Here is a 25,455-nt window from a genome sequence, read left to right as displayed (position 1 = left end):
TGTTAGCACTGGTGATTTTTAAATTATTATTTGTGGTTATATTGTTACTGACCTGAGTAGGTTCCAAATATAAAAGGAAATATAACACGTGTAAGAAAAGTCACAGTAGATATATAGTAATGGAAGGATGTGTTTCCAAGTACTGAAGAGTGAGGAATTCCCTCTGGGAGGAGACAGGTAAGGCTTTGCAGAGGAGGTGAGGCTGGCTTGGTAATGTGAAATCACTTAGGTACGCTAACAGTGAAAGGATAGGAGTTGAGGGAGAAAGCATTAAATGAGACTGAGGCTGTTGTATGCTGTTTGGAGAAGCTTGTTACATTCCTGGCACGTATCAAGCACTCATAAAGTTTGGGTATAATTATACTGCATTATTTTTCTCAATTCAGTACATTTTTTTAAAAAAGATGCTTTAAAAAATAAAATATAAACAGGCGTACAGGTGAAGCCTCTCCCTCACCCCTGACCCCATGTGCTCATCTGCGAGGTTGTCTTAAACCACCAGAAGCCCTACTGCACTAAGGTGCCGCTTGTCACGGACTGTGTGGTGGCGATGTCACTCACCAGGCAGCACCGACCGCAGCTCCCACACTCCCAGGCTGGGGTTAAAGACACTCGCCGGCTCTTTGCACGCCCCTGCTCCCCCCCAGAGGAGCAGAGAACCTCCTTCCATTCGTGAGGCAAATAACCATTTTCACTTTGCTTTTGTGTCTGTAGTAACTGGATTTTTCAGGCGGTTGAGGGGGCAGTGACAGAAAGCAGTGCTGGTTGTCAGTCTTCCTGGTGTTCTTGACAACAGGAATTTTCTCATTTGTTTCACTGCCCAGCAGGTCATGTGGCATGTTCATGTGCCATCATTACAGGAAAGGGCAGATATCTTAACAGATCAAGTTTTTTCAGGAAATTAACATGGCTCCTACGGAGTGCTTTTTAACCTCGTGTTCTCTGCTGTCTGCATCTGAGCCTGTATCTGGTTCACAGCATGGCAACTGCTGGGCTTAGTATTGATCTGATGTTACTTCAGACATAAGGTGGTATTCAGTATACTGGTTTTTAAGCAAGCCACAAATCCTGGTGATAAAGAAGTTACTACTCAACTGCCTATAGAACACTGTAATCTAGATTACTGCAGCAGTCCAGGTTGATGACATTTGCCCAGACTAGGAAATGAGAATAACAGTTGGATTTATCACTAGGGATTCAGGAGAAAATATATAAAAACTTTAAGTCTGTGATTTGGAGAAAATGATATTTTAAAAAAGACACGTGTGTTGGTTTACTTACCTGTATGGTAACTTTTCTTTGTAAAACCACTGGGCAGTTCGGAGTTGGGCCTTTCTGCTAACAGCTTGCATTTGAAAGTAACTGCAGCGTCTTCACCACGTGGCTTCTGGCCCCCAGGGTCATCGAGCAGCTCGGCGGGAAGCAGCTGGTGATGAACCACATGCACCACGAGGACCAGCAGGTGCGCTACAACGCCCTCCTGGCCGTGCAGAAGCTCATGGTGCACAACTGGTAGGTGCCGCCCACCCCCTGCTGCTCTGTTGGGCCTCACGTTCCCGTCCAGAAGTTCTTGTGGAAAGGCTCCGATGAGTGGTGGCTTTTAAAGCAGTGATTTTGATTAATACCTAGAACTACATTTTAGCCGTTCAGAGCAGTGATGTGATAATTTAGAAAAAACAGCTGCATTAATGTTCTGAAGAAATGTATATTCAAAGTACTAGTATCAGAAACAACTCCAGAAGTAACTAAAAGGACCATTACGACATAGGTGAATAAGTTTTTTGAGAGTTGAATGGAATTCATCTCGACTACTGATTAGAGACGCTACAATTTTGCAGGGTTTAACTCTTCGGCGTATGGTTAACCTGAATGGATTTTTACCAGTTCACATGAAAACAGTAAAAGCTGATTGATCAGTTAAGATTCAGCTCTCACATTTCGTCAGTTACAGCCTTTTGCCTTTGAAATAGTAGCCAGAGTCATGTTTTTCCTCTTGCTTTTATTTTTTAAGTCAAAATTATTGACCTTTTTGTACTCAAAACAAGATAAATTAGAGTGACTACTTAGATACAATGGTGAACTATCTGTGTCCGTGAGCGGACACCCCTGGACTCTCTCGGCCGTGGCTGTTTTAGCAGTAGGTTGGCTGTTCCGCGCTCTTCTGCGCTCAGATGCCTCTCTATTCCCCATCCTTGGGAAAGATGCGCTAACTGACGGTAATGCTACTGATAGTTCCAAAGGACAGATTAATGGCACATGCAAATGCTCAGGTGTGAAAGATGCAGGCAGATACAGGATAGCAGAGGATCCAGGATTGCACCGTGACATCATGTATTAAATATTAGGCTCCTGCCACTTAAGTACTTTTCTCATGAATACTGACATTTATGCATTCTTCCAGCAGGTGCTCTTTGAGCACTTAATTTGTACCCTGTTACGCTAGGCTCCAGGCGACAGATGTGATGGAAGTGGGTGATGAGAGATGGCCTTTCTGAGTGGTCCCAGCAGCCAGGCTGAGACAGTGATGGAAAGGAACCAGTCACCCACCTCCAGTGTTGGGGGTTGGATTGCAGGTGGAGGGAACGGGAGGAGAAAGGACCAGGAAGCAGGAGGGAGCTTGGCTTCTTTGAGAGCAACGCCTGGAGACATGTTTGGATGTGGCAGCTGGGGTCTGGGAGGTGGTGCTAATGGCAGCTGGTGGGTCGAGGCCAGGGATGCTGTTCAGCATCCTGCATTGCGCCAGTCGCCTCCACAGGGAACTGTCAGCAGTGCTGCGCTTCGAGGGCGAGTTGAAGGAGTGGGTGAGGCCAGAAGGAAAGGAGATGGGCGAGGCGAGGTGGCCGGGATCTGATCACGGAGGGTCTGGTGGGTCCTTCTGTTGGGTGAGTTGAAAGTCATGGTTAAAGGTTTCAACAGGGGAGTGACAGGATTTGATTTGTACTTCGAAAGGTCTCACAGGCTCCTCTGTGGAGAGTGGATGGTTGGGGGTGAGTGTGGCAGCAGGAAGACCGTTTCATAGATTCTCATTGTGGCCGTGGGTAGGGATGGCTCGTGCCATGGACTAGAATGGTAACAGTTGGTACCAAGCAGTAGATGGACTAGGGATAGATTTCAGAGCTGGTGCGCGTGGTGCTTGAGGGACTGAAAATGTTTTTACTCTTTTCATATCGTCTATGCAAGAAGAATGGGATTCAAGGCAGAGGGCACTCAAAAATGGGTTTTTATCTACTATTTAGCAGAGAAAAATCTTTCAAGTCTGTCAGGAAACTAGAGAATACTCCACTGGATTCCCTCCTTTTACTTTACCCTGAGCCACATTTTTCAACGTAAATTAATTATTTAGTAATTTTCTCTCTCTTGGTTTGTTTCTGTTTCTTTCATGAAGTTCGTTTACAGAATGTTGGCATTTAATAGAGTTGGAGGCTGTTGCAATCAGTGAGCTTTTATTGACAGATATTTTCCTGAAGTTTCCATTAAATACAGTTTTATTTTCCCCTTTTGTTGAAAGTAGGGATGTTGAAGCATAATTCTTCTTTTGTTAATAAAAAACAACTTCATTTTAATAGTTCTTTCTCTTGAAGAATTTATTGTTAGTTTTTTAATTAATTAATTTTTGGCTGCCTTGTGTCTTAGTTGCTGCGTGTGGGCTTTCTCTTGTTGCGGCGAGTGGGGGCTACTCTTTGTTGCCATGCGCGGGCTTCTCATTGCAGTGGCTTCTCTTGTTGCAGAGCACGGGCTCTAGGCATGCGGGCTTCAGTAGTTGTGGCACGTGGGCTCAGTAGTTGTGGCTTGCAGGCTCAGTAGCTGTGGCTCGCAGGCTCAGTAGTTGTGGCTTGCAGGCTCTAGAGCTCAGGCTCAGTAGTCGTGGCGCACGGGCTTAGTTGCTCCGTGACATGTGGGATCTTCCCGGACCAGGGCTTGAACCCACGTCCCCTGCATTGGCAGGCGGATTCTTAACCACTGCGCCATCAGGGAAGCCCCCCCCCCCCTTTTTTTTAATGTATATTTCCAATGTGGAAAAAAAGCTGGGTATGGAATAGGATGTTGACTGGGAGTTTTCCCTTTGCCAGTGGAGAAAATTTTTTGGTTAAGAATTTTTATTGTGCAAATGATCATGAATTAAAGATGAAACATTTAAAATTTGAAAACTTTTTCTTGAATTTAGGAATCTGATTTGGCCTCAGTAAATTTTTTGATGTACGATTACAAAAGGAAAGGTAAATTGTCTCTATAGCCAAAAACTGGTTTATTTGCTCTTTGTCATTGACTAGCTGATGAGAGAATATCCTTTTCCCCCCTCCTCTCTAGTTATGTACCAAGCTATTTTAGCTTTAATGTTTTAGTTATGATAAGTCCCCTTGAATGGAGAAGCTTAGTGTCAGCATTTTCCTGTGCTTTCTTTGAGAAAGGCATTTTCATATGCAGATTAGAATTCACACGTGACCTGTGTCTTTCGTTGTGACATACGCATTTCTCTGGCACTTTGTGCCAGAGAGTGAAAATTGCTCAAGTAATAGCAGTTCATTTCAACATCAGATTAGTGTGAGACCAAATAGAATGCCATTGGAAAGTAAATCTTCAGCAGAGTTTTCCCCAAATGTAAAAGGATTTTGAATCAGTATCTTTGTGCACGTAACCAAGTTGCCTTTAGTAAATCATGCTGGTAAAGTCTGCCTTTCTACTTTCCTAAAATAGAGGCTTTTTAACCTAAACCGTGGGACTGGTGTCCGAAAGATGTTTCACACCAAATAAAACCTGAAAACACAGTTGACTTGGTTTCCTCTCAACATTTTGTTTGTTTTGATTTAATTAAAACAAAATTTTAGAAAGGGTGTATTTTAGTACAATACAGTGAAATGAATTAGTTCAAGATAATGAAAATACACCCATGGGTAAAAGTAGAATGGAAGTCTGTCTGAATGGCAGCAGCAGCTTTTCCTGACAGTTCTGCACGTTCTCTCTGTTGTTGTTTTTCTTCGAGGCCCTCCCTGGCTGTTTCCAGATTTCCAGCGCACTCTTGACTTTTTTACCTTTTTCTACCATAAATGCTTTTTAGATTTTTTGGCATTGCATTTTTACCAGTTTCTGTTGATTAGACGAAATCGTAATTTTGGATACAGTGAAGTTAATATTTCTTTTTTACTGAGGGGAATTTTCTTTTGGTTTTAAGTTAAAAATTACATTTTAAGTATAAATTGGATATTGGATACTCACAATATCATGGAACTGCATTGTCTCTGGGTCTTGATTTAGACTCTGCTCTAGGGAGTTAAATATTACTTTTCTTGATAATGTAGAGAAGGACTTATCCCTGATTTATAGAACATGGAGCATGGAGTTGTATATCATGTGAAAATGTTACTTAATTCTTTTTCACGATTTTATGATTGATTGCAGAATTATTTCCGTGAACTGTTTCTCCCTTCCACTTAACACCTGTGTTTACGTGGAATGACGGGTGGGTTACGTGTAACCCTGACAGCTGTGGGTGGCATGGGGGGCCGAATGGAGTTGGCTGGGGTGTGCATTGGGCACACACCAGGGTCTCCTCAGTCCAGGGGGCCTCGAGCGGGTCAGTCCTATCCACAGCTCTGTAAGTGGCACGTGCAGGCTCTGATCTTCCCGTCCCCATGTGCAGTTCCTGGTATGTCCCTCGTTCTTTTGACCAGGGCTGGATTTTTATATTCTTAAATTTGGCAAAATATGTAAACAGTGACAGCTTACTTTAGAGAACTTTTATATAGACCCTCAGTTTATACTTTTTAATTTAACATCATAAAAATGTCATCATTTTTCTCCTACCGAATGATTTTTAATGTCATCAGCCTCTAATTCAGAAGCAGCAATATGTGCATGTGGACAGCTCAGGACCTCAGGAAAGAAACACTGAATTTTGTAGGTAGAGGATTTCCTGTAGAATTTTCTCCTTGTTTCTAGCTTCTTTTTCAACCTATTTTCAAACAGAATAATAAGTTATAAGAGTGTCACCCTCTCTCGGTCTTTCATGTGTGCGTAAATAGAGAGGAACGCAGCAAGCCGAGGGTGTGGGTGATACTACTTTATTCTCGGACCTTTACCTCTGCTTAGTATATTTTAGTTGTTCTGTAAATAGTACGTAGCCATAAATGCAGTGATTAAAACAGTTACTTATGAACAGAATTGAAGGGAAAAAACCCTTATGTAAGTTTTAACTTTTTAGCATTAATAATCATGTTAAAAAACATTCCATGTGATTTTAAATAAACATATGACATTTCTGGGTTTAACATTTTCCAAAACTAATTTAGAAAATTGTGGTCTCTCTTTGGGTACCTGGAGTTTTCCACATTATTCTTATGATATTTTTAGTGGAGGAATTCTCGTGTAAGAATCTTACATTCTAAATATAATTAAAGAAAAAGGAGTCTATAAGAAGCGCTAAACGTGGACTTTGCTTATTGCATACTGTCTTCTTAAGAGTCCTTCTAACAGCACAGACATTTCTCCCACACAGCACATTACATTAACCAGATTTGCACATACTGTGGTCATTTAGGGGCATACTCTGCATTGTGCAGATCGCTGTTTGTTGTAACTACTTGCTGGTCTGGAACCAGCATTCAAAATGAAGCGGAGGGACTTCTGGTTTCCAGTTATGCATGTAAGGAGTTTGGAAGTTGCCACTACATCTCAACAACAGGTAAATAGCTGAACAGACTGAAAAAAATCAGCAATCCTTCTTGGATCCATAGGGGAGAAGGTAGGACGAGACTGGAGAGGCAGGTGAATACAGGGAGTTGTGGCTTACCTGAGCAGGACTCACACGTGGAGACCAGCGGGGGACCAGTGCCTGGCAGGAGAGCTGGGCCGTGCTTGGTGAATTGCAGGGGGCTCAGTGTGCACAAGTCTGAGGATTAAAAACTCCAGGGGATCCAGTCATGGGGGGCCCCCACCATATGGGGAGATTTCTCTCCAGAAGCCAGACCAGGTTCCCACAATAAATATCTGAGAAAAATTCCCTTGGGCTTCTGGCAGGGGGAGGGGAAAGGAACCATTCTGAAATAGTTCTAACTATTGTTCCGTTCTAACAAGGCCTGCACGCAGGGGAAACTAGTTAACCAGAGCCCAGCCTGCTGGGGTGTCATCAGAGTCTGACTGACCTGGGGAAGGGAAATAACCAACTCTAGCTGTCTCTAATCATGCTGTCTCACCCAAAGGGGTAGAAAAAACCCTGAGGAGCACTCATGAAGTTCACAATCCTGAGGCCCAGGTTCAAGAAAGACTGAGACCCAATCAAAGGACTCCAGAAAGCTTCCTCTCCCTCACCTCACCACCACGTTACATAAGGTTCATTTACAGCAGTTTCTTTTACCTAGCACACCATGTCTAGCTATCAAGAAAATACTACGAGGCATACCAAAAAGCAAAAAAAAAAAAAAGAAGAGACATAGGAAGCATCAGAACCAGCCATGGCAGTAATGTTGGAAGATCAGACTGGGAACTTTAAACAACTAGGATTAATATGCTGAGGACTCTAGTGGATAAAGTAGGCAGCAAGCAAGAACAGATGGGCAAGTTAAGCAGAGAGATAGAAATCCTAAGAAAGAACCGAAAAGAAATGTTAGAGCTCAAAAACACTGTAAAAGAGATGAAGAATGCCTTTGATGGACTTATAAGTTAGACTGGACACGGATGAGGAAAGACTCTCTGCGCTTGAGGATATATCAGTAGAAACCTCCAAAACTGAGAAGCAGAGAGAACAAAGACTAAAAAAACGGAACAAAATATCCAAGGACTATGGGACAACTACAAAAGAGGTAAAATACATGTGGTGGGAATACCAGAAAAAGAAAGAGAGAAAGGAACAGAAGAAATACTTGAAAGAGTAATGACTGAGGATTTCCCAAGTTAATGTCAGACACCAAACCACAGATCCAGAAAGCTCAGAGAACACCAAGCAGGATAAACACCAAAAAAACTACACCTGGACATGGAATTTTCAAATTACAGAAAATCAAAGGCGAAAAAAAAAAAATCCTGAAAGAAGCCAGGGGGAAAAAACACCTTACCTACAGAGGAACAAAGGTAAGAATTACATCTGACTTCTCAGAAACCATGTCAGCAAGAAGAGAGTGGAGTGAAATATTTAACATGTTGAGAGAAAAAAACTCACCAAGTTCTGTACCCTGTGAAGTTATCCTTCAAAAGTGAAGGAGGAATAAAGATTTCCTCAAAGAAACAAAAATTGAGGGAGTTTGTTGCCAGTAGACCTGCCATACAGGGAATATGAAAAAAGTTCTTTAGAGAGAAGGAAAATAACAGAGGTCAGAAACTCAGATCTACATAAAGAAAGGAAGAGCATCAAAGAAGGAACAACTGAAGGTAAAATAAAAACTTCTATTTTTCTTATTCTTAACTGATGTAACATAGAAGTTTGTTCAAAAAACTAATAGCAACAATATCCTTGAGTATGTACGCTTTTATGTATTTTATACACGTTGCTTATGTATGTTTATATATAAGTGAAATAAGTGGCAGCAATGATTCAAGGGACGGGAGGAAGGAATTAAGATTATTTGATTATTACAAGCTACTCACACTATCCGTGAAGTGGTGTAGTGCTATTTGAAAGTATACATGGATTAATTGTAAATTAATATATCGCAAACTCTAGGGCAGCCACTAAAAAAAGTAAAAAAAGAAGTATAACTGACATGCTGAGTAGGAAAGGAGAGAAAATAGAATCATATAAAATGCTGAATTAAAACCACAAAAGGCAGAAAAAGAGTGGAAGACAAAAATAGGAGCGAAAGGGCTTCCCTGGTGGCACAGTGGTTGAGAGTCCACCTGCCGACGCAGGGGACACGGGTTCGTGCCCCGGTCTGGGAAGATCCCACATGCCACAGAGCGACTAGGCCTGTAAGCCATGGCCGCTGAGCCTGTGCGTCCGGAGCCTGTGCTCCGCAATGGGAGAGGCCACAACAGTGAGAGGCCCGCGTACCGCAAAAAAAAAAAAAAAAAAAAAAAGGCGAAAAAAAAGGGCAACAAATAGGAAACAGAAATGAAAATGGTACATATTAATCCAGCTGTATCAGTAATCACTCTGAATGTCAGTGGTCTAACTGCACCAAGCAAAAGATAGATCATCAGAGCAGATCGAAAAGCATGACCCAACTATGTGTAGCCTATAAGAAACCCACTTTAAATATAAAGACACATATAGATTAGAAGTAAATGAATGGAGAAAAATATACCATGCTAACACTAATCAAAAGAAGAAGTAGCTGTATTGCTTTCAGACAAAGCAGACTTATAAGTAAGGAAAGTTTATCAGGGATAAGAAAGGTCATTCTGTAAAGATAAAGGGGTTAGTTCTCCAAAAGGACATAATAATTCTTAACATGTATATATCTAACAACAGCGCATCAAACTATGTGGGGCAGAAACTGATAGAACTGTAAGGAGAAATAGATGAATTCTATCATAGTTGAAGATTTCAGCACCCCCCTTTCAGAAATGGACAGATCCAGCAGGCAGAAAATCGGTAAGGACACAGTTAAGTCAACAACACCATCAATCACCTGAATAGAATTGACATCTATAGACTACCTCATCCAGTACCAGCAGAATACACATTTCTCTCAAGCTCACATGGAACATTCACCAAGACATTCTGGGCCATAAAACCCACCTTAACACATTAAAAAAACTAGGAATCTTGCAGTGTCAGCTCTCAGACCACAGTGGAATTAAAGTAGAAATCAATAACAGGAAGATAACTGGAAAATCCCCAAATATGTGGGGATTAAACAACACTTCTAAATAACACAGAGGTCAAAGAAGAAATCTCAAGAGAAATTTAAAACTATTTTGAACTAAGTGACAATGAAAATACAGCTTTTCAAAATTTGTGAGATGCAGTGCAAGCAGTGCTTAGAGGGAAATTTATAGCACTGAATGCATATATTAGAAAAGAAGAAAGCTCAAGAGTCGGTAATCTAAGTTTCCAGCTTAGGAAATGAGAAGAAAAGAGCAAATTAAATCAAAGTAAGCAGAAGAAAAGAAGTAAGAATAAAAAAACAAGGAAATTGAAAATAGGACATTTGTAGAGAAAATCAAGGAAACCAAAAGCTGTTTTTTTGAAAAAATTAATGATACTGATAAGCCTATAGCCAGACTAAGGAAAAAGGAGAAGGCACAAATTAGTGTCATAAATGAAAAAGGGAACATCACTACAGATCCCATGGAAAGTAAAAGGATAATAAAGGGATACTATGATCCCCTCTCACAACTCCTTTGTACTGGAAGTTCTAGCTAACGCATTAAGACAAGAAAAGAAAATAAATGGTATACAGATTGGGAAGGAGGACATAAAACTGCCTTTGCTTTCAGATGACATGATCATGTACATAGAAAATCCTAAAGATTTGACAAAAACAAACAAATGTCCTGGAACTAATAAGCCATTACAGCAAGGTTGTAGGATATGAGATTAATACAGAAAAGTCAATCACTTTCCTATATACCAGCAATGAACAGGTGGAATTTGAAATTAAAAACACAATACCATTTACATTAGCACTTCCCCAAAATGAAATATTTAGGTATAAATTCAACAAAATATGTATAAGATCTACATGAGGAAAACTTTTAAACTCTGTGAATGAAATCATGGAAGAATTAAGTAAATGGAGAGAGATTCCATGTTCATGGATAGGAAGATTCAATATTTTCAAGATGTTAGTTCTCAACTTGATCTATTGATATAAATTTAATGCAATCCCAATCAAAATCCCAGCAAGTTACTTTTTTTTTTTTTGGACATTGACAATCTGATACTAAAGTTTGTATGGAGAAGCAAAAGACGCAGCATAGCCAACACAATATTGAAGGAGAAGAACAAAGTTGGAAAACTGACACCACCTGACTTGAAGACTTATTATAAAGCTAAGTAATCAAGATAGTGGGGGTGTGGGTGAAAGAGTAGACAAATGGATCGATGGAACAGGACAGAGAGCCCAGAAATAGGGCCCCATAAGTATAGTCAACTGATCTTTGCCAAAGGAGTGAAGGCAATACAGGGGAGCAAAGGTAGTCTCTTCAACAGATGGTGCTGGAACAACTGGACATCCACAAAAGCTAACTCAGAATGGATCGTGAACCTAAATGTAAAACACAGAACTCCTAGAAGAAAACAGGAGAAAATCCAGATGACCTTGGAGCACTGTGATTTTTACGTGGTTCGTGGTTTACATAGGAAAATCGATTCATAAAAACAAAATGTGCTTTGTGTGTAATACTCAGAATCATGATAAAAGCTGGAGGAATAACTCAGCTTTAAATTATATGGCATCTGAGAGAGGAGAAGGGGTGCGGTGGGGGGACTTCAGTGGGGAGAAGGCAGTTCACACGGAGGTGGGAAAGCAGATGTTTGGTGACAGATGCTTGCTGGGCCCCCAGGGACAGTGGGACACACAGAGGACTCTGGTCTCCCGGCCCTGTGCAGCTCCCCCCAGCGCCGACCCGTGTTCTTTGTAGATCTCCGGTGACAGTGCCCTTCCTGGACCAGGGCCTTTGTCTGAGTTCTTTAGGCAGTTAAGGGGCAGGTAAGAAGCGAACTTGCCAAGGCTTTCGTTTTTTTAAAAAATAATCAGCCTAAAATAATCCTCATGTTGAAGAGACACGTATTGGGTAGCAAATTCTGTTCCCCTACAAAGTCATGGATGAAGTTTAAAGAGAAGAGAATATTACACTTCTCAAATTTTGCTTCTTAGGTAGTAGAAGCAAAGAATTAATGTCCAGCTCCTGTAGATTGCTGGTACAAATCGGATACCCTTTGAGTGAATTATGCGTTGAATTTTTACTGTATTGATCTTCGTGTTTAGCGAGACTGACTCAATACTCAGATTAACTCACTTCAGTAGCTCTTCTGGCGTCCTATTAGAGGTGCATTGTCATCCCCTGAAGAAAAGTCCATAGTCACTTTTCTTCTTGCCTGACAGTGATGTAACCTTAACCTGAAGAAATTATTCACACCTGTTATTATTTCCTACTATAAAGATAGGCGCAGTGTCTGCTTTCTGCACCTTTCTGGCCTCTTTTTGGAGGCCGCACAGCCTCACAGTAGAGAGAGGAGTGGACCTGAGCCCCGGCCCGTGCACCTGCCCGCTTTGCTCCTGAGCAGGTGATTGCAGCTTTCCCTCCCCTGTCGATGGAGATGAGAATGCCCACTCCCAGGATGCTGCAGAGGTGAGAGGATAAGGGTGGGCACACCTGTACTCAGGTTTCCACGGTGGCCGGTAACAAAGTGCAGACGTAGCCACCTTTGTGTGTTCCCAGCCCCAGGCTGCTGGTGTCCGGACTGCCCTGTGCCTGGGGTCACACAGGACTCAGAGGCAGCTTGGGTGAATCTCGGGAATGTTTTAATTGACCACATTTGATGTCAGGACAGCAGACCACAACCCTTTATGAGCCGAACCCAGGAGTAGGTTTTCTCCAAAGCTTCGCAGGCTGGGTCCTCTCTCTGGAGGACAGGATCTTTTTCAGTTGCGCCTTGGTTCGGCTCCCTCTGAATTTAACAACCCACATGCCGTAGCAAACGACAGTTTCAGGAAAGCCTGAGGAGGAAATTTGATTCTTCTGTCCGCGGGTCCCATCTGGGCTCTTCTCCCAGTAGACTTGGTATCCTGTGACCTACCTCAAGTAGGGCTCGCAGAGTTCCATCTGGGATTCTTGATGTGCGGGTTTTTAGTTGAACCCTTTACATCTATGTGTGTTCTTGTCCTTCGCTTAAATCCTAGCTTGCATAAACCCTACTTAGCAGACAAGGAAAGGGGGCCCTGGTTTTTGTACTCACCGAGCAGTAAGGTTGTGAAGAAGGGAATGGCCCCGAGGCCACCTTGTATGCAGGGAAAAAATGAGAGTGCAGTGGATGGAGCATTATTATTTATCTGTAATGAAGACCTTTGACCCGGAAAACAAGAACAGAAGACATTGGGGAGGAAGCTATGGCTGGGCGTGCTTTTTTTAATTTTTTGTTTAAAGAAAATTTTTTTTTAATGTGGGCCATTTTTAAAGTCTTTATTGAATTTGTTACAATATTGCTTCTGTTTTATGTTTTGGTTTTTTGGCCGAGAGGCAGGTGGGATCTTAGCTCCCCAACCAGGGATCAAACCTGCATCCCCTGCATTGGAAGGTGGTGTCTTAACCACTGCACCACCACGGAATCCCCCTGGGTGTGTTTTTAAATTCTCTGCTGGAAAAACTCTTCTTCCCTCTGTTTTAATCCTCCTGCTGTGACCCTACTTCAGCAACGCCTCTTATGTGAGGAAATCAGTTATCTTCCCCACGTCCCGGTGTTCACTGTTGTCCCCTAAGTATTAGTTTTGTCCTGGCATGGGAGATGAACCACAGCCCTAAGGGACTAGATCCACCTGGTGGTTCACAGCGTGAGCTCTGGGCAGCTTTGCCAGGCTCCGGAATGTAAACCCAGTCCCTCTTCCAAAACTCAAGCTTTTCCCTTTTTATAGGAGGGGATCTTTTAAATAGTCTTAAAAGATCTCTTTTTCTGGTCCTTATTAGGTAGTTCAAAAACGAAAGTTTAGGCAAATCCTTCATAGGAAAATAGGGAAAAGATTGTTTTCTGTCCTGGAATCAACAGTGGTATCTGTATGCAATTTAGAGTGAAGTATACACAGACCATTCAAATAATTTTCTGAAGTAGAACGTCACCTAAAACGTTTGGAGACCACTGCTCTAAGCCACAGTTGCCCCGTCTGTAAAATGAGAATACTGCTTCTCTGCTCTGGTGATGGTTCTGTGGATTCAGTAGGACCATCTTGGTGAAGGTTTCAGACTCTGCCAGTGCAGAGTAAGTGCTGGGTAACTAGTAGCTCTGATTAAGTGTCGTGATTCTGGATGTTATTTTCAGTGATTGTTTTCATGTGCTCTTGTGTAAATCCTTAGAGATAAACACTTGTACTTTCTAACGTCAGGAAATGTGTTTCTCATGTATCAGGCCACTTACTTGGAATCATACGTACGTTGATTTTGAACTTGTTAGATTGCAGAAGCGGTGGCAGCAGACACAACTCTCTAAACAGGAAAGCAGACGTTGCCGGTGATCGAATGCAGAATTACTTGTTTGTGTGTGTCATGCCTTGTTTGTCTGTGGTTCATGGAGTGTTTAAAATTCATACAGTACAGGTACTTTTGAAATTTGGACAAGATTAGTTTTCTGGGGCTATTTTACTAGTTTTTAGATGTTAAAGTAAGCATAGACGACAGTGTATATTGTCCTTCAGTTTTGAAAGAGATTCTTTGTTGTTTCAGTTCTAATCTCCCTTGCTATCTCCTTCCTGTGTTTCAGGGAATATCTTGGTAAACAGCTCCAGTCTGAGCAACCGCAGACTGCAGCTGCCCGGAGCTGAACGGGCGCTCAGCCGCGGGGTCTCCAGCGCCCCTTCGCCTGGGGCAGAAGACCTGGAGTGTGAGTCTCAGTGATTAGAACAAACAATTTCTCATTTTACGTGTCATTTTCTTCTGTTGTGTAGCTTTCCCCAGTGCTGATTTCAACACGAGTGTTTGCCCGTTACTTTGTATTAAAGTAGGTGCTCTCTGTATCTAAGGAAAACATTACTGTTACATATACTGCTTGTAATTTCTGTATTTATTGTTCTCTGGGAATGAATATAGAATTATTAAAGGATTCTCACTCCAAATATGTTTTTGTCTTTCCTTGTTCCTGACTTGGCCTTTAACACAAATACCTCTTGTCCCAGCCAAATTGGGAGAATTGTATTTGCAAAATAGTGAATGGTAAATAAATGTTTTGAAATTATATGTATCTCTGTCTTCCATCAGTCCATCCATCCACATCCATCCGTCGGTCCATCCACACATACACACTGCGGTAATCCTCTGCTAATATTCAGAGAACTTTAAAATGTTAAATTAACTCGACGTGATGCTGTGGTCTAGAAGATTTGCTTATGGAGCACAGTGAGGAATTTTAGCTTTAGACTATTTTCATTGATTTCCTGTACTTTTATTCTTGGATTTTGGTACCTCAAGTCTATTTTCTTTTAATACGCTTTGGTTTAAATGTTGCCAGTAGATATTTTATCCCACCCCCAGCCCCAGCCCCTTATTCTGGAATGCCAGGCCTTCAGCGGGACATCCATGGCCTGTACGTTCACGTCCCCCAGATCTGAGCCTTTTGTTTTTAACCTTATGGCCTGGTCTCTCTGAGTCTCATTTTTCATTCATTTTCATTTTATTTTCACTTTTCATTCCTAGCAGTTCTCTGAATGTTGAGTTGTTGAGTAAAGGTTGTAAGGCTAATAGACAGTTTATTTGATAAGTTTTTCTTCTACAGAGAGGCACTCATAGGATCCATCTCCTGTTTAAGGATGAAGGATTGTCTCATTTTCAACGTAGAGATCTTGTGGGAAGAGTTAGTTGAAATAATGGTCGTTGGTGGGTTCATGTGACTCAGTGATTTTTCTTAGAGTTGACTTCCTATTTTCCAAGAAAATAGGTAATCTGATCAAACCAATTTTTTTCTTGACTGAAAGTTCTAAATTTTTAAAACTGCTTAGACCCAGACATTTTTACTTCTTAAACATGGAAGAATACTAGCCAGTGGAATTATAGATTCTGCATTAGCAAAGGATCAGTTTTCATGTTAAGGTATTAATGGTCTGCAAAGTTATTAGGTTCTTAAGACACTCAATTTCTAGAAGTTCTGGTAACCAGAGACAGTGAAATCTTTTGAATTTCATAAGAGCACGTTGATTCTCTGATGTCGTACTTTCTGATTTTAGTTTCATTTTGCATAGCCCTGTAGTTACAAAGTAGACAGTCGTCCTGGTGGAAATCGTTGGTGCTCTAATCCCCGAGAAGTGCTTTTGTACATGGGGAGCAATACTCCCATGCCCATGTTTTAATTATTATCCCAAATATTAAAATTAACTCTCTCTAGGCACTTTTTTCCTTTTAAATCTTCACACTCAGCTTATAGAACTTGTAACAATTACAAAACAATCACTTTCATTTTTTTCTGTGCTTAATGTTTTTAACATTCAGTGATTAAATCCTCCTATAAATATAATGCCACTTTCACTTTCAAGTAAACCGCAAACACTAACAGAGTGGAGTTCTAACTCTGACAAACAAAATCTCAGTAGGTAACCCTTTTTTTAAAAAAAGACCAGCTAATATTCTATCCATTGACAAGCTATGAGCCATATTTGGGTACCCAAGTGTCAAATTCCAAATCTGTTCTGAGAATCACCTCTTTTTTTCTTTTCCTTCCAGTTTTATTGATATAATTGACATGTAGCACTGTGTAAGTTTCAGGTGTGCAGTATAATGATCTGACTTAACATGTGTCATGGAATGATCATAGTAGGTTTAATGAACATCTATCATCTCATATAGATACAAGATTAAAGAAATAGAAAAAGTATTTTTTCCCTATGATGAGAACCCCTTAGGATTTACCCTCTTAACAACTTTCATATATAACATACAGCGGTGTTAGTTGTATTTATCATATTGTGTATTATATCCTAGTGCTTATTTATCTTATAACTGGAAGTTTGTACCTTTGACCACCTTCATCCAACCCCTCTCCTACCACCCCCTACCTCTGGTCACCAGACGTCTGATCTCTTTTTATATGAGCTTGTTTGTCTTGAGGTACAGTTGACCTACGACACTGTGTTAGTTTCTGTTACACAACATAGTGATTTGATATTTCCATACATTTCAAAGTGATCGCCACAATAAGTCTAGTTACCATCTGTCACCGTATAAAGATATTACATAGGGCTTCCCTGGTGGCGCAGTGGTTGGGAGTCCGCCTGCCGATGCAGGGGATGCGGGTTCGTGCCCCGGTCCGGGAGGATCCCACATGCCGCGGAGCAGCTGGGCCCGTGAGCCATGGCCGCTGAGCCTGCGCGTCCGGAGCCTGTGCTCCGCAACGGGAGAGGCCACGACAGTGAGAGGCCCGCGTACCGCAAAAAAAAAAAAAAAAAAAAAAAAAGATTACATAATTATTGACTCTGTTCCTCACACTGTACACATCATACTTGTGGCTCACTTATTTTGCAACTGGAAGTTTGTACCTCTCTCACCTATTTCTCTCCTCCCTCATCCCCTCCCCTCTGGCAACCACCTGTTGGTTCTCTCTCTGACTCTTGTTTCTATTTTGTTACATTTATTTGTTGTTTTTCAGATTCCACATATAAGTGAAATAATACAGTATTTGTCTTTCTCTGACTTATTTCACTTAGCATAATACTCTCTAGGTCTATCTATGTTGTCACAAATGGCAAGATTTTCTTCTTTTAATGGATGAGTAATACTCCACTGTCTATATATACCACATCTTTATCCATTCGTCTGTTGACGGGCACTCTGGTTGCTTCCATATCTTGGCAATTGTAAATAGTGCCGCTGTGAACACTGGGGTGCAGGTATCTTTTTGAATTAAGGTTTTCATGTCCTTTGGTTAAATACCCAGAAGTGAAATTGCTGGGTTGTATGGCAGTTCTGCTGCTGACTTTCTGAGGAAACTCCGTACTGTTTCCCTTAGTGGCTGCACCTATTAATACTCCCACCAGCAGTGCATAGCATAGTGTTCTCTTTTTCTCCACATTCTCACCAGCATTTGTTTTCTCTTGTCTTACTGATAATAGCCATTCTAGCAGGTGCGAAGTAATAGCTCATTGTGGTTGTGATTTGCGTTTACTTGGTGATTAGTGATGTTGAGCATCTTTTCCTGTGTCTCTTGGCCATCTGTATGTCTTCTCTGGGAAAATATCTATTCAAGTCCTCTACCCATTTAAACATTATTCTTAACTTGTTTTATTGTTTAAAAAAATTTTTTTTTTGGAAAACTTCTTTTTTGGGTTATATTGACCCTTATATTTTAAAAGATGTGTGAAAGGGACATCTCACTGGCAGGTAAAGCTTGTTCCCTCACATTGTACCTGGACAGTCACAAATACCAGATTTATAGAACATATCCAATTGAAAAAAATCTTCACACTTCCTGTTTAGCCACATCGGAGCAATTGAGGTTAGTTTTTATATAGTTAAAATGTAAGTAATTTCGTACCTTCTAGGTGTCAAATCTTGGAAAGCACAGAGCCAAGTTTTGATGCTTTTGATTTATTTGATAATTGCTTAAAAGGTGCTCCATTCTCATCCTTTGCCTTTGAAAATAGAGAATATTTGAGACTAAAATTTGAAAACATTCATAGTAGGTGTCAGTCACTTTCCAAATCTGAACCTTGTGATGAAATCACTTTTGAGCTTGAAATTTCTCCCTTATTTTGCTGTACACAGTGTTCGTTCTGGTTAAGAGATGTGGCTCTTTTAACTTTCTGAAAAAGTTTCCAGTGGAAAAGTCAGTTGGAAAGAAGACTGACTTTTACTGCAAATGTTATGTTACTTCAACATTCATGCAAATCCGACACTGAGGACACATTCCCTTTCAATTCTTAGAAGAGAAAGAGAGTTGATTACTCTTCCAAAAATAGAAAAAAAGTGGAAGAAACATTTCTATGATTGAAGGAGCGCTGGTTCTAAGATGCTTTACCTTCTGGTACCTGTCTGTGCCTTTGTCTCTTTCCCCTCTCAAAGGAAGAAAGAAAATATCAGGGAACTTAGCTGAAAGAACCAATGTACAAAAACTATTGAATAACCATGTATCAGGTAGAAATAACATATTTGCAACAACATCACAAAGGTTGCAAGGAGGAGGAAATGGAATTATACTCTCATGAGGTTTTTACATGATACATGAAGGGGTATAACATGTAGACTGTGATGAACTAAGGATGCACATTTAATTCCCTAGAGCAGCCATTAAAACAATAAACTAGGAGGTTCAGCCAAAGAACCATTAGTGAAGATAAAATGGAACACTAGAAATACTTGATTAACCTGAAGAGAGGGCGGGGGGAACAGAAACAAAGAAGAGAGGGGCCACATAGAAAACAAAGTGCAAGAAAATAGATGTAACCCAACAGTAACAATAACTACGTTACAGAAGGGGTCTGGGAATCCCACTGTCACACATCCAGAATTTTAACTTCAGGACACCCGTTGGCTCCAGTTCCTGAGCCTGGGGAAGAGGGGCTGGGTGATCTGGAGTGCTAAGTGACTTGCTTCCATCACCTTCCCCCCGCCTACCCCTTGGCAGGCTGTTATTAAAGGAGAAGAGCAGAAGCCTAAGTCAGTTGCCATTTGTCCATCTGCTCTCCTGTATTTGCTGTCATCTCTCTTGTTCTCTTTGTGGGTTTATTCCTTTTGATTTGTTTTTATTCTTTTTTTATCCATTGGAGCATTTGAGTGGGGTTGGGTAGGAAGCCGAGAGAAATTCATGTGTTTAGTTCACCGTGTTTAACCCGAACTCCCAAAATTTAATCAAAGTTGACATGTAAGATCCATGTTAGAATAAGCCTAGATTAACCCTGGGAGCAAGGGGGCAGATGTGCCAGTGTGTACGGCCTCAGAGTTGGAGGGATTTTTGCGTCTGTCCATTCTAACAATGTTTAACATTTGAGGTGGTGCGAATTAAAATTAGTACGTGTAAAGGAGTGAGAACAGATTGTAATCATTACATGTGACTATTTTATGTAGCATGACAGATATCCTGCCTCTTCTCAATGTATACCAGTGACAGGCTACCTGTTTTATTGCAAACAGCTCTAGTTAAGAGTGTTTTCTTGCTTTGAGACAGTATCAGTTTCTAGTAAATTTCAACATTTGGGGCAAGGTCTACCTTTGGAATAACAGAACAAGTCCTATCCTTAAGATTCTATTTTCTTCTAAAACGTTTCTTCTACAGTAATTATTCTTGGCATTTAAAATGTCTCTATTTGAATGCTGAACGTCTGAGACCAGATTCTGATGGAGTAAAAGGGGAAGCAAACGCGCCGTGTGATGTTAGTGGGTGAGGCTGGGACCCTCCCGCCGGGCGGCACAGACATCAGGAGAAGCTGTCGGGAGCAAAGACAGAAAAAGTGAGGTTTTCTGCTCTGAAGAGAGCAGCCGTGCCCGTAGTCCCTCCAGAGCAGTGGTCCTGCCTGGGGCTTTGTGCGGGGATGCTGCCTCTCTGCACCCGCACAGCTGACGGCTCGGAATGGGGGCCTGACCCAAAGGCAGCAAATCAGGAGACGGCCGTGGCCGAGCCGGGGTGCGGTCCAGTCTGGGTGCGGGCCCGGGAGGACAGTCATGCTGACCCAGACCTCTCCTCTGAGATGTTGGCGTGAGGCTCAGACGAAAGTAATAGGCAGTGAGGTGATACACACGGGAGAATACCTAGAAAATGCTCAGCAGAAATCCCTGAGGCAGAGAGGAGAGGGGGGAGGTGAGCTGGGTGACAGCGGGGCAGGAAGAGTGGGGCCGTTGGTGCCCATCATCAGCCTGGCAGAAGGCCAGCATCCCTGAGGCCCAGGTGTGTGGTCCTGGGTGATCACAGGACATAAGGTCCATATGTAAACACACATTTCTCTGTGCTGGCAACCAACAACAGGAAACTGAAATTGAAAATAGTGTAAAAACAGTAATTGGCAATGTTAGAGACCGTGGCTAATCTGCTATCCCGTGTCCCTTAGTGCGTACTCTGAGCAGAGACCTCTTCTAATCCTTGAAGATGTGAAAACAAGAAAGAAATATTTGTTATTTTTTAAAAAAGGAAATAATGTAAAAATACTTCAAAAATTTAACAGAATATGTGTAAGATCTGTGCACTAAAAGCTGTAACGTTGCTGAGGCAAATGAAAGAGGGTGAACTTTATGAGGAGATATATCATGATCATGGATGTGGAGATGCAGTGGGGTAACGGTGTCAGTTCTCCCCAGCTGGTCCACAGATTCCATACAATCCCAACAGCAATACCAGCAGGCTTTGTTGTAGAAATAGACAAACCGATTTTAAAGTTTACGTGCAAATGCAAAAGACCTAGAAGAGCTGAAACAATTTTGAAAGAATTGAAAGTTGGAGGCATTAACAGTACTTGGCTTTCAATAGAGCCAGGGTGGTACTGGCATAAAAATCAGTGCATAAACCAGGGACAGAATAGAGTCTGGAAACAGAGCTTGCTGGAATAAAACTAAACAAATGAGGCCTAATTTGGGAGATTAAAATAAAAACAAAGTAGAACGAAAATATTGCACATAATGGAACGTGATTTGTGAGGTTCGTGATCAGAGTTTGTGTCCTTGCTTTACTTGGGAGAAGGGAAAAGGTATTGCTTAACTTTCAAGTTTTATAAGTTAAGTATTTGTGGTGATATATTTAGGGTAACTCACGTTACTGGAGCAACTGGATATCCGTGCACAAAATAATAAACTTCCGTTTATACCTTGCACCGTATAAAAAGGTGATCGCAAACTGGATCATAGACCGAAATGTAAAACCTAAGCTCCAGAGCTTATGTCCCTGAGTGGCTGGTGTCTGTGAGTTGAAGGGAGGGACACAGATCTCAAGGAGAGTGAATCCAGCTCAGGTGTGACCTGCACTAGACAATAGGCATTGTCTTCAAGCAGCTTACAGTTAGTTCAGTGAGAGAGGAGAGCCAGCACTAGGTGAAGATGTTCGCTAGCTTTGCTAAGTGCTAGAGGGAAGTGAAAGGGAGCATTTCCTGCACACTCCCCCCATCCCGCACGTGCCCTCTGTCTCGTGACCTGCCCTTACACGCAGAGCGCTCCAGCATGTAACCCACCCGGCCTCTCGGGTCCTTCCCTCACTTGGTCCAGGAGAGGGAGTGATTGAGCTCATGGTGAGTTTGGGAGGAGGAACTTGGCCCGTGGATCACGGTCCTTCATCTCCACTTCCCCAGGGCGTGAGCTGCCTGCAGGAGCGTCTGCCCCTGTTGGGAGGAGGCTGGCTGGTGCCCACCCCTGCCGTGACGGGGGTGGAGGGTGAGTCTGCCGAGATTTGGGGTTCAGTATGGTGGAACTTACTTGCTTGAAGCCTCCAGCGGCAACTGTATTAGTCACAAGGATTCCACTGGGCCTTATGCTCAGTGGGTTCACGTTCAGGTGGGGAAAAAGAATAGCATTTATCAAGGTCCTCAAAGATAGCTATGGTAAGAATAGATAGATTAGGGGCACAGATTGGGTCCCAGTTTAGGACCCCTAACCTAGCCTGGGGCTTCAGGGAAGACGTCTTAAAGGAGATGATCCTAGAGCTGAATGTCGAAGGCTGAGTAGAGGTTCACCAGCCGGCAGGAGAGGAGAGGGTGTGAAGACTGTCGTTACCTGCGAGAGCACTGTTGTGAAAAGGCCTGGACTCAAGAAACATCGCTATTTGTTTGAGGAACAAACAGCACGGTTTCTAGAGGGCAAGGTGGACACGGGCGTGAGGGAAGTATGAGGAGTGGGCTTGGTTTTCCGATGTAACTGTTGTCCCTTTCTTTAAAAAAAAAAAATATTTCTTTATCTATTTTGACTGCACCGGGTCTTAGTTGTGGCATGCATGCGGGATGTAGCTCCCCGAGCAGGGATCGAACCCGGGCCCCCTGCATTGGGAGCGCAGAGTCTTACCCACTGGACCACCAGGGAAGTCCCCATAACTATTGTCACCTTTGAGACTCATAGTCCAGAAAATCCCAATTCCTTAAGTAGCCGGGCAGGTGCATCTTGACAGATGTGTATACAGGCTCGGGGCTTCCACGAAGAACATTCCTGCTACGTGGCCGTCAGAAGAACAGGCCACGTGGCCATCAACCCTAGTGCCGTCTGCATTCCCTTACAGCAGTAGAGCATGTGTGACGAGGGAGGTGGGCAGCCCTGGGATGCTGGCATGGGAATAGCTAGAGCATCATGCTCAGGCTTGGGCATCACGATTTGTGAGAAACAGTGGAAAACCAGAGAATATCCAGTGATGTGTGAGCTGCACTTCAAAGTAGGTCATACAAAAACGCATTGAAGAAACTGGGGTAAGTCGGACCCATCCTGCGTTGTCTGGTGATAGATCTTTGCCTCTGGATAAGGAAGGAACTTTCTGTTAGACTTGCGTAGAATAAAATGTTGCTGAGAGGTAGTGATTCTAAAATCAGTGAGTGTGCCGTGAGGGTGCCTACTTTGTGGAAGGCCTGCGCTAAGTGCTTTAAATGCTTTACCTCTCCTGAAGCTTAGGACAGCCCTCTTGTGAGGCTACGACTGTTACCCCTCTTTTAGAGAAGAGGAGGCCCTGAGGGAGGTTAAGTGACTTACCCAAGCTTATGGGATTTGCACTCAGCTTTAACAACTACTTGGTTGAGACAAGGAAAATCAGGGGTAGCCACCTATCAAAGATATTCTAAAGTCAAAACGAGCCCCAGATTTTACTAGATAAGCAACTAGATGGCCATGCAGTAGAACTCTATTTAAAATGAGTGGAACCCCACTATTTATCATGGATAAAAGTGGACTTGCTCTGTATTAAAGTGGAGATACATTGGCACACCTTCCCTGTGTTAATGCAAGTCTGTGTGCCTGACACGCAGTGAGGCCAAACAAACCGGAACATAGGAATTTGGAGCAGAGAAAGGTTTACTGCAGGGCCATGCAAGGAGACGAGGTGGCTCACGCCCTAAAAGCCCCGAGCTCCCCAAAGGGTTTTGGCAAAGCACTTTTAAAAGCCAGGTGAGGCAGCAATCAGAAACGAAAAAGAAATAAAAGGAATCCAAATTGGCAAAGAAGTAAAACTGTCACTGTTTGCAGATGACATGATACTATACATAGAGAATCCTAAAGATGCTACCAGAAAACTGCTAGAGCTAATCAATGAATTTGGTAAAGTAGCAGGATACAAAATTAATGCACAGAAATCTCTTGCATTCCTATACACCAATGATGAAAAATCTGGAAGATTTTTCTGAAAAAATCTGAAATTAAGGAAACACTCCCATTTGCCATTGCAACAGAAAGAATAAAATACCTAGGAATAAACCCACCTAAGGAGACAAAAGACCTGTATGCAGAAAACTATAAGACACTGATGAAAGAAATTAAAGATGATACCAACAGATGGAGAGATATACCATGTTCTTGGATTGGAAGAATCAAGGTTGTGAAAATGAGTATACTACCCAAAGCAATCTACAGATTCAATGCAATCCCTATCAAACTACCAATGGCATTTTTCACAGAACTAGAACAAAAACTTTCACAATTTGTATGGAAACACAAAAGACCCCGAATAGCCAAAGCAATCTTGGGAAACAAAAACGGAGCTGGAGGAATCAGGCTCCCTGACTTCAGACTATACTACAAAGCTACAGTAATCAAGACAGTATGTATGGTACTGGCACAAAAACAGAAATATAGATCAGTGGAACAGGACAGAAAGCCCAGAGATAAACCCACGCACATATGTTCACATTATTTTTGATAAAGGAGGCAAGAATATGCAGTGGAGAAAGACAGCCTCTTCAATAAGTGGTACTGGGAAAACTGGACAGCTACATGTAAAAGAATGAAATTAGAACACTCCCTAACACCATACACAAAAATAAACTCAAAGTGGATTAAAGACCTAAATGTAAGGCCAGACACTATAAAACTCTTAGAGGAAAACATAGGCGAACACTCTATAACATAAATCACAGCAAGATCCTCTTTGACCCACCTCCTAGAGAAATGGAAATAAAAAGAAAAATAAACAAATGGGGGCATAATGAAACTTAAAAGCTTTTTGCACAGCAAAGGAAACCATAAACAAGATGAAAAGACAACCCTCAGAATGGGGGAAAATATTTGCAAATGAAGCAACTGACAAAGGATTAAGCTCCAAAATTTATATGCAGTTCAATATCAAAAAAACAAACAACCCAATCCAAAAATGGGCAGAAGACCTAAACAGACGTTTCTCCAAAGAAGATGTACAGATTGCCAACAAACACATGAAAGAATGCTCAACATCACTAATCATTAGAGAAATGCAAATCAAAACTACAATGAGGTATCACCTCACACAGGTCAGAATGGCCATCATCAAAAAATCTACAAACAATAAATGCTGGAGAGGGTGTGGAGAAAAGGGAACCTTCCTGCACTGTTGGTGGGAATGTAAATTGATACAGCCACTGTGGAGAACAGTATGGAGGGTCCTTAAAAAACTAAAAATAGAACTACAATATGACCCAGCAATCCCACTACTTGGCATATACCCTGAGAAAACCATAATTCAAAAAGAGTCATGTACCAAAATGTTCATTGCAGCTGTATTTACAATAGCCAGGACATGGAAGCAACCTAAGTGTCCATCGACAGACGAATGGATAAAGAAGATGTGGCACATATATACAATGGAATATTACTCAGCCATAAACAGAAATGAAATTGAGTTATTTGTAGTGAGGTGGATGGACCTAGAGTCTGTCATACAGAGTGAAGCTAGTCAGAAAGAGAAAAACAAATACCGTATGCTAACACATATATATGGAATTTAAGAAAAAAAAAATGTCATGAAGA

The 25,455-nt window shown here is 41.9% G+C and overlaps 1 protein-coding gene across 2 annotated transcripts in view; it reads left to right on the top strand.

Annotated features, from left to right (window-relative positions):
• ATP6V1H (ATPase H+ transporting V1 subunit H) overlaps positions 1–14,791 on the top strand; it is a 61,291-nt gene extending 46,500 nt beyond the window's left edge. For both annotated transcript variants that reach the window (XM_082859102.1, XM_082859101.1), the window contains 2 exons: positions 1,399–1,512; positions 14,348–14,791. In XM_082859102.1, the coding sequence (XP_082715228.1) occupies positions 1,399–1,512; positions 14,348–14,408 (175 nt within the window). In that variant the 3' untranslated portion in view covers positions 14,409–14,791. The remainder of the gene's footprint in view (positions 1–1,398; positions 1,513–14,347) is intronic.
• Positions 14,792–25,455: the final 10,664 nt, after the last annotated feature.

The sequence above is a fragment of the Leucopleurus acutus genome, assembly GCF_964270905.1.
Source record: "Leucopleurus acutus genome assembly, chromosome: 17".
Classification (NCBI taxonomy): Eukaryota; Metazoa; Chordata; class Mammalia; order Artiodactyla; family Delphinidae; genus Leucopleurus; species Leucopleurus acutus.
This window is presented reverse-complemented; position numbering and strand designations above follow the sequence as displayed.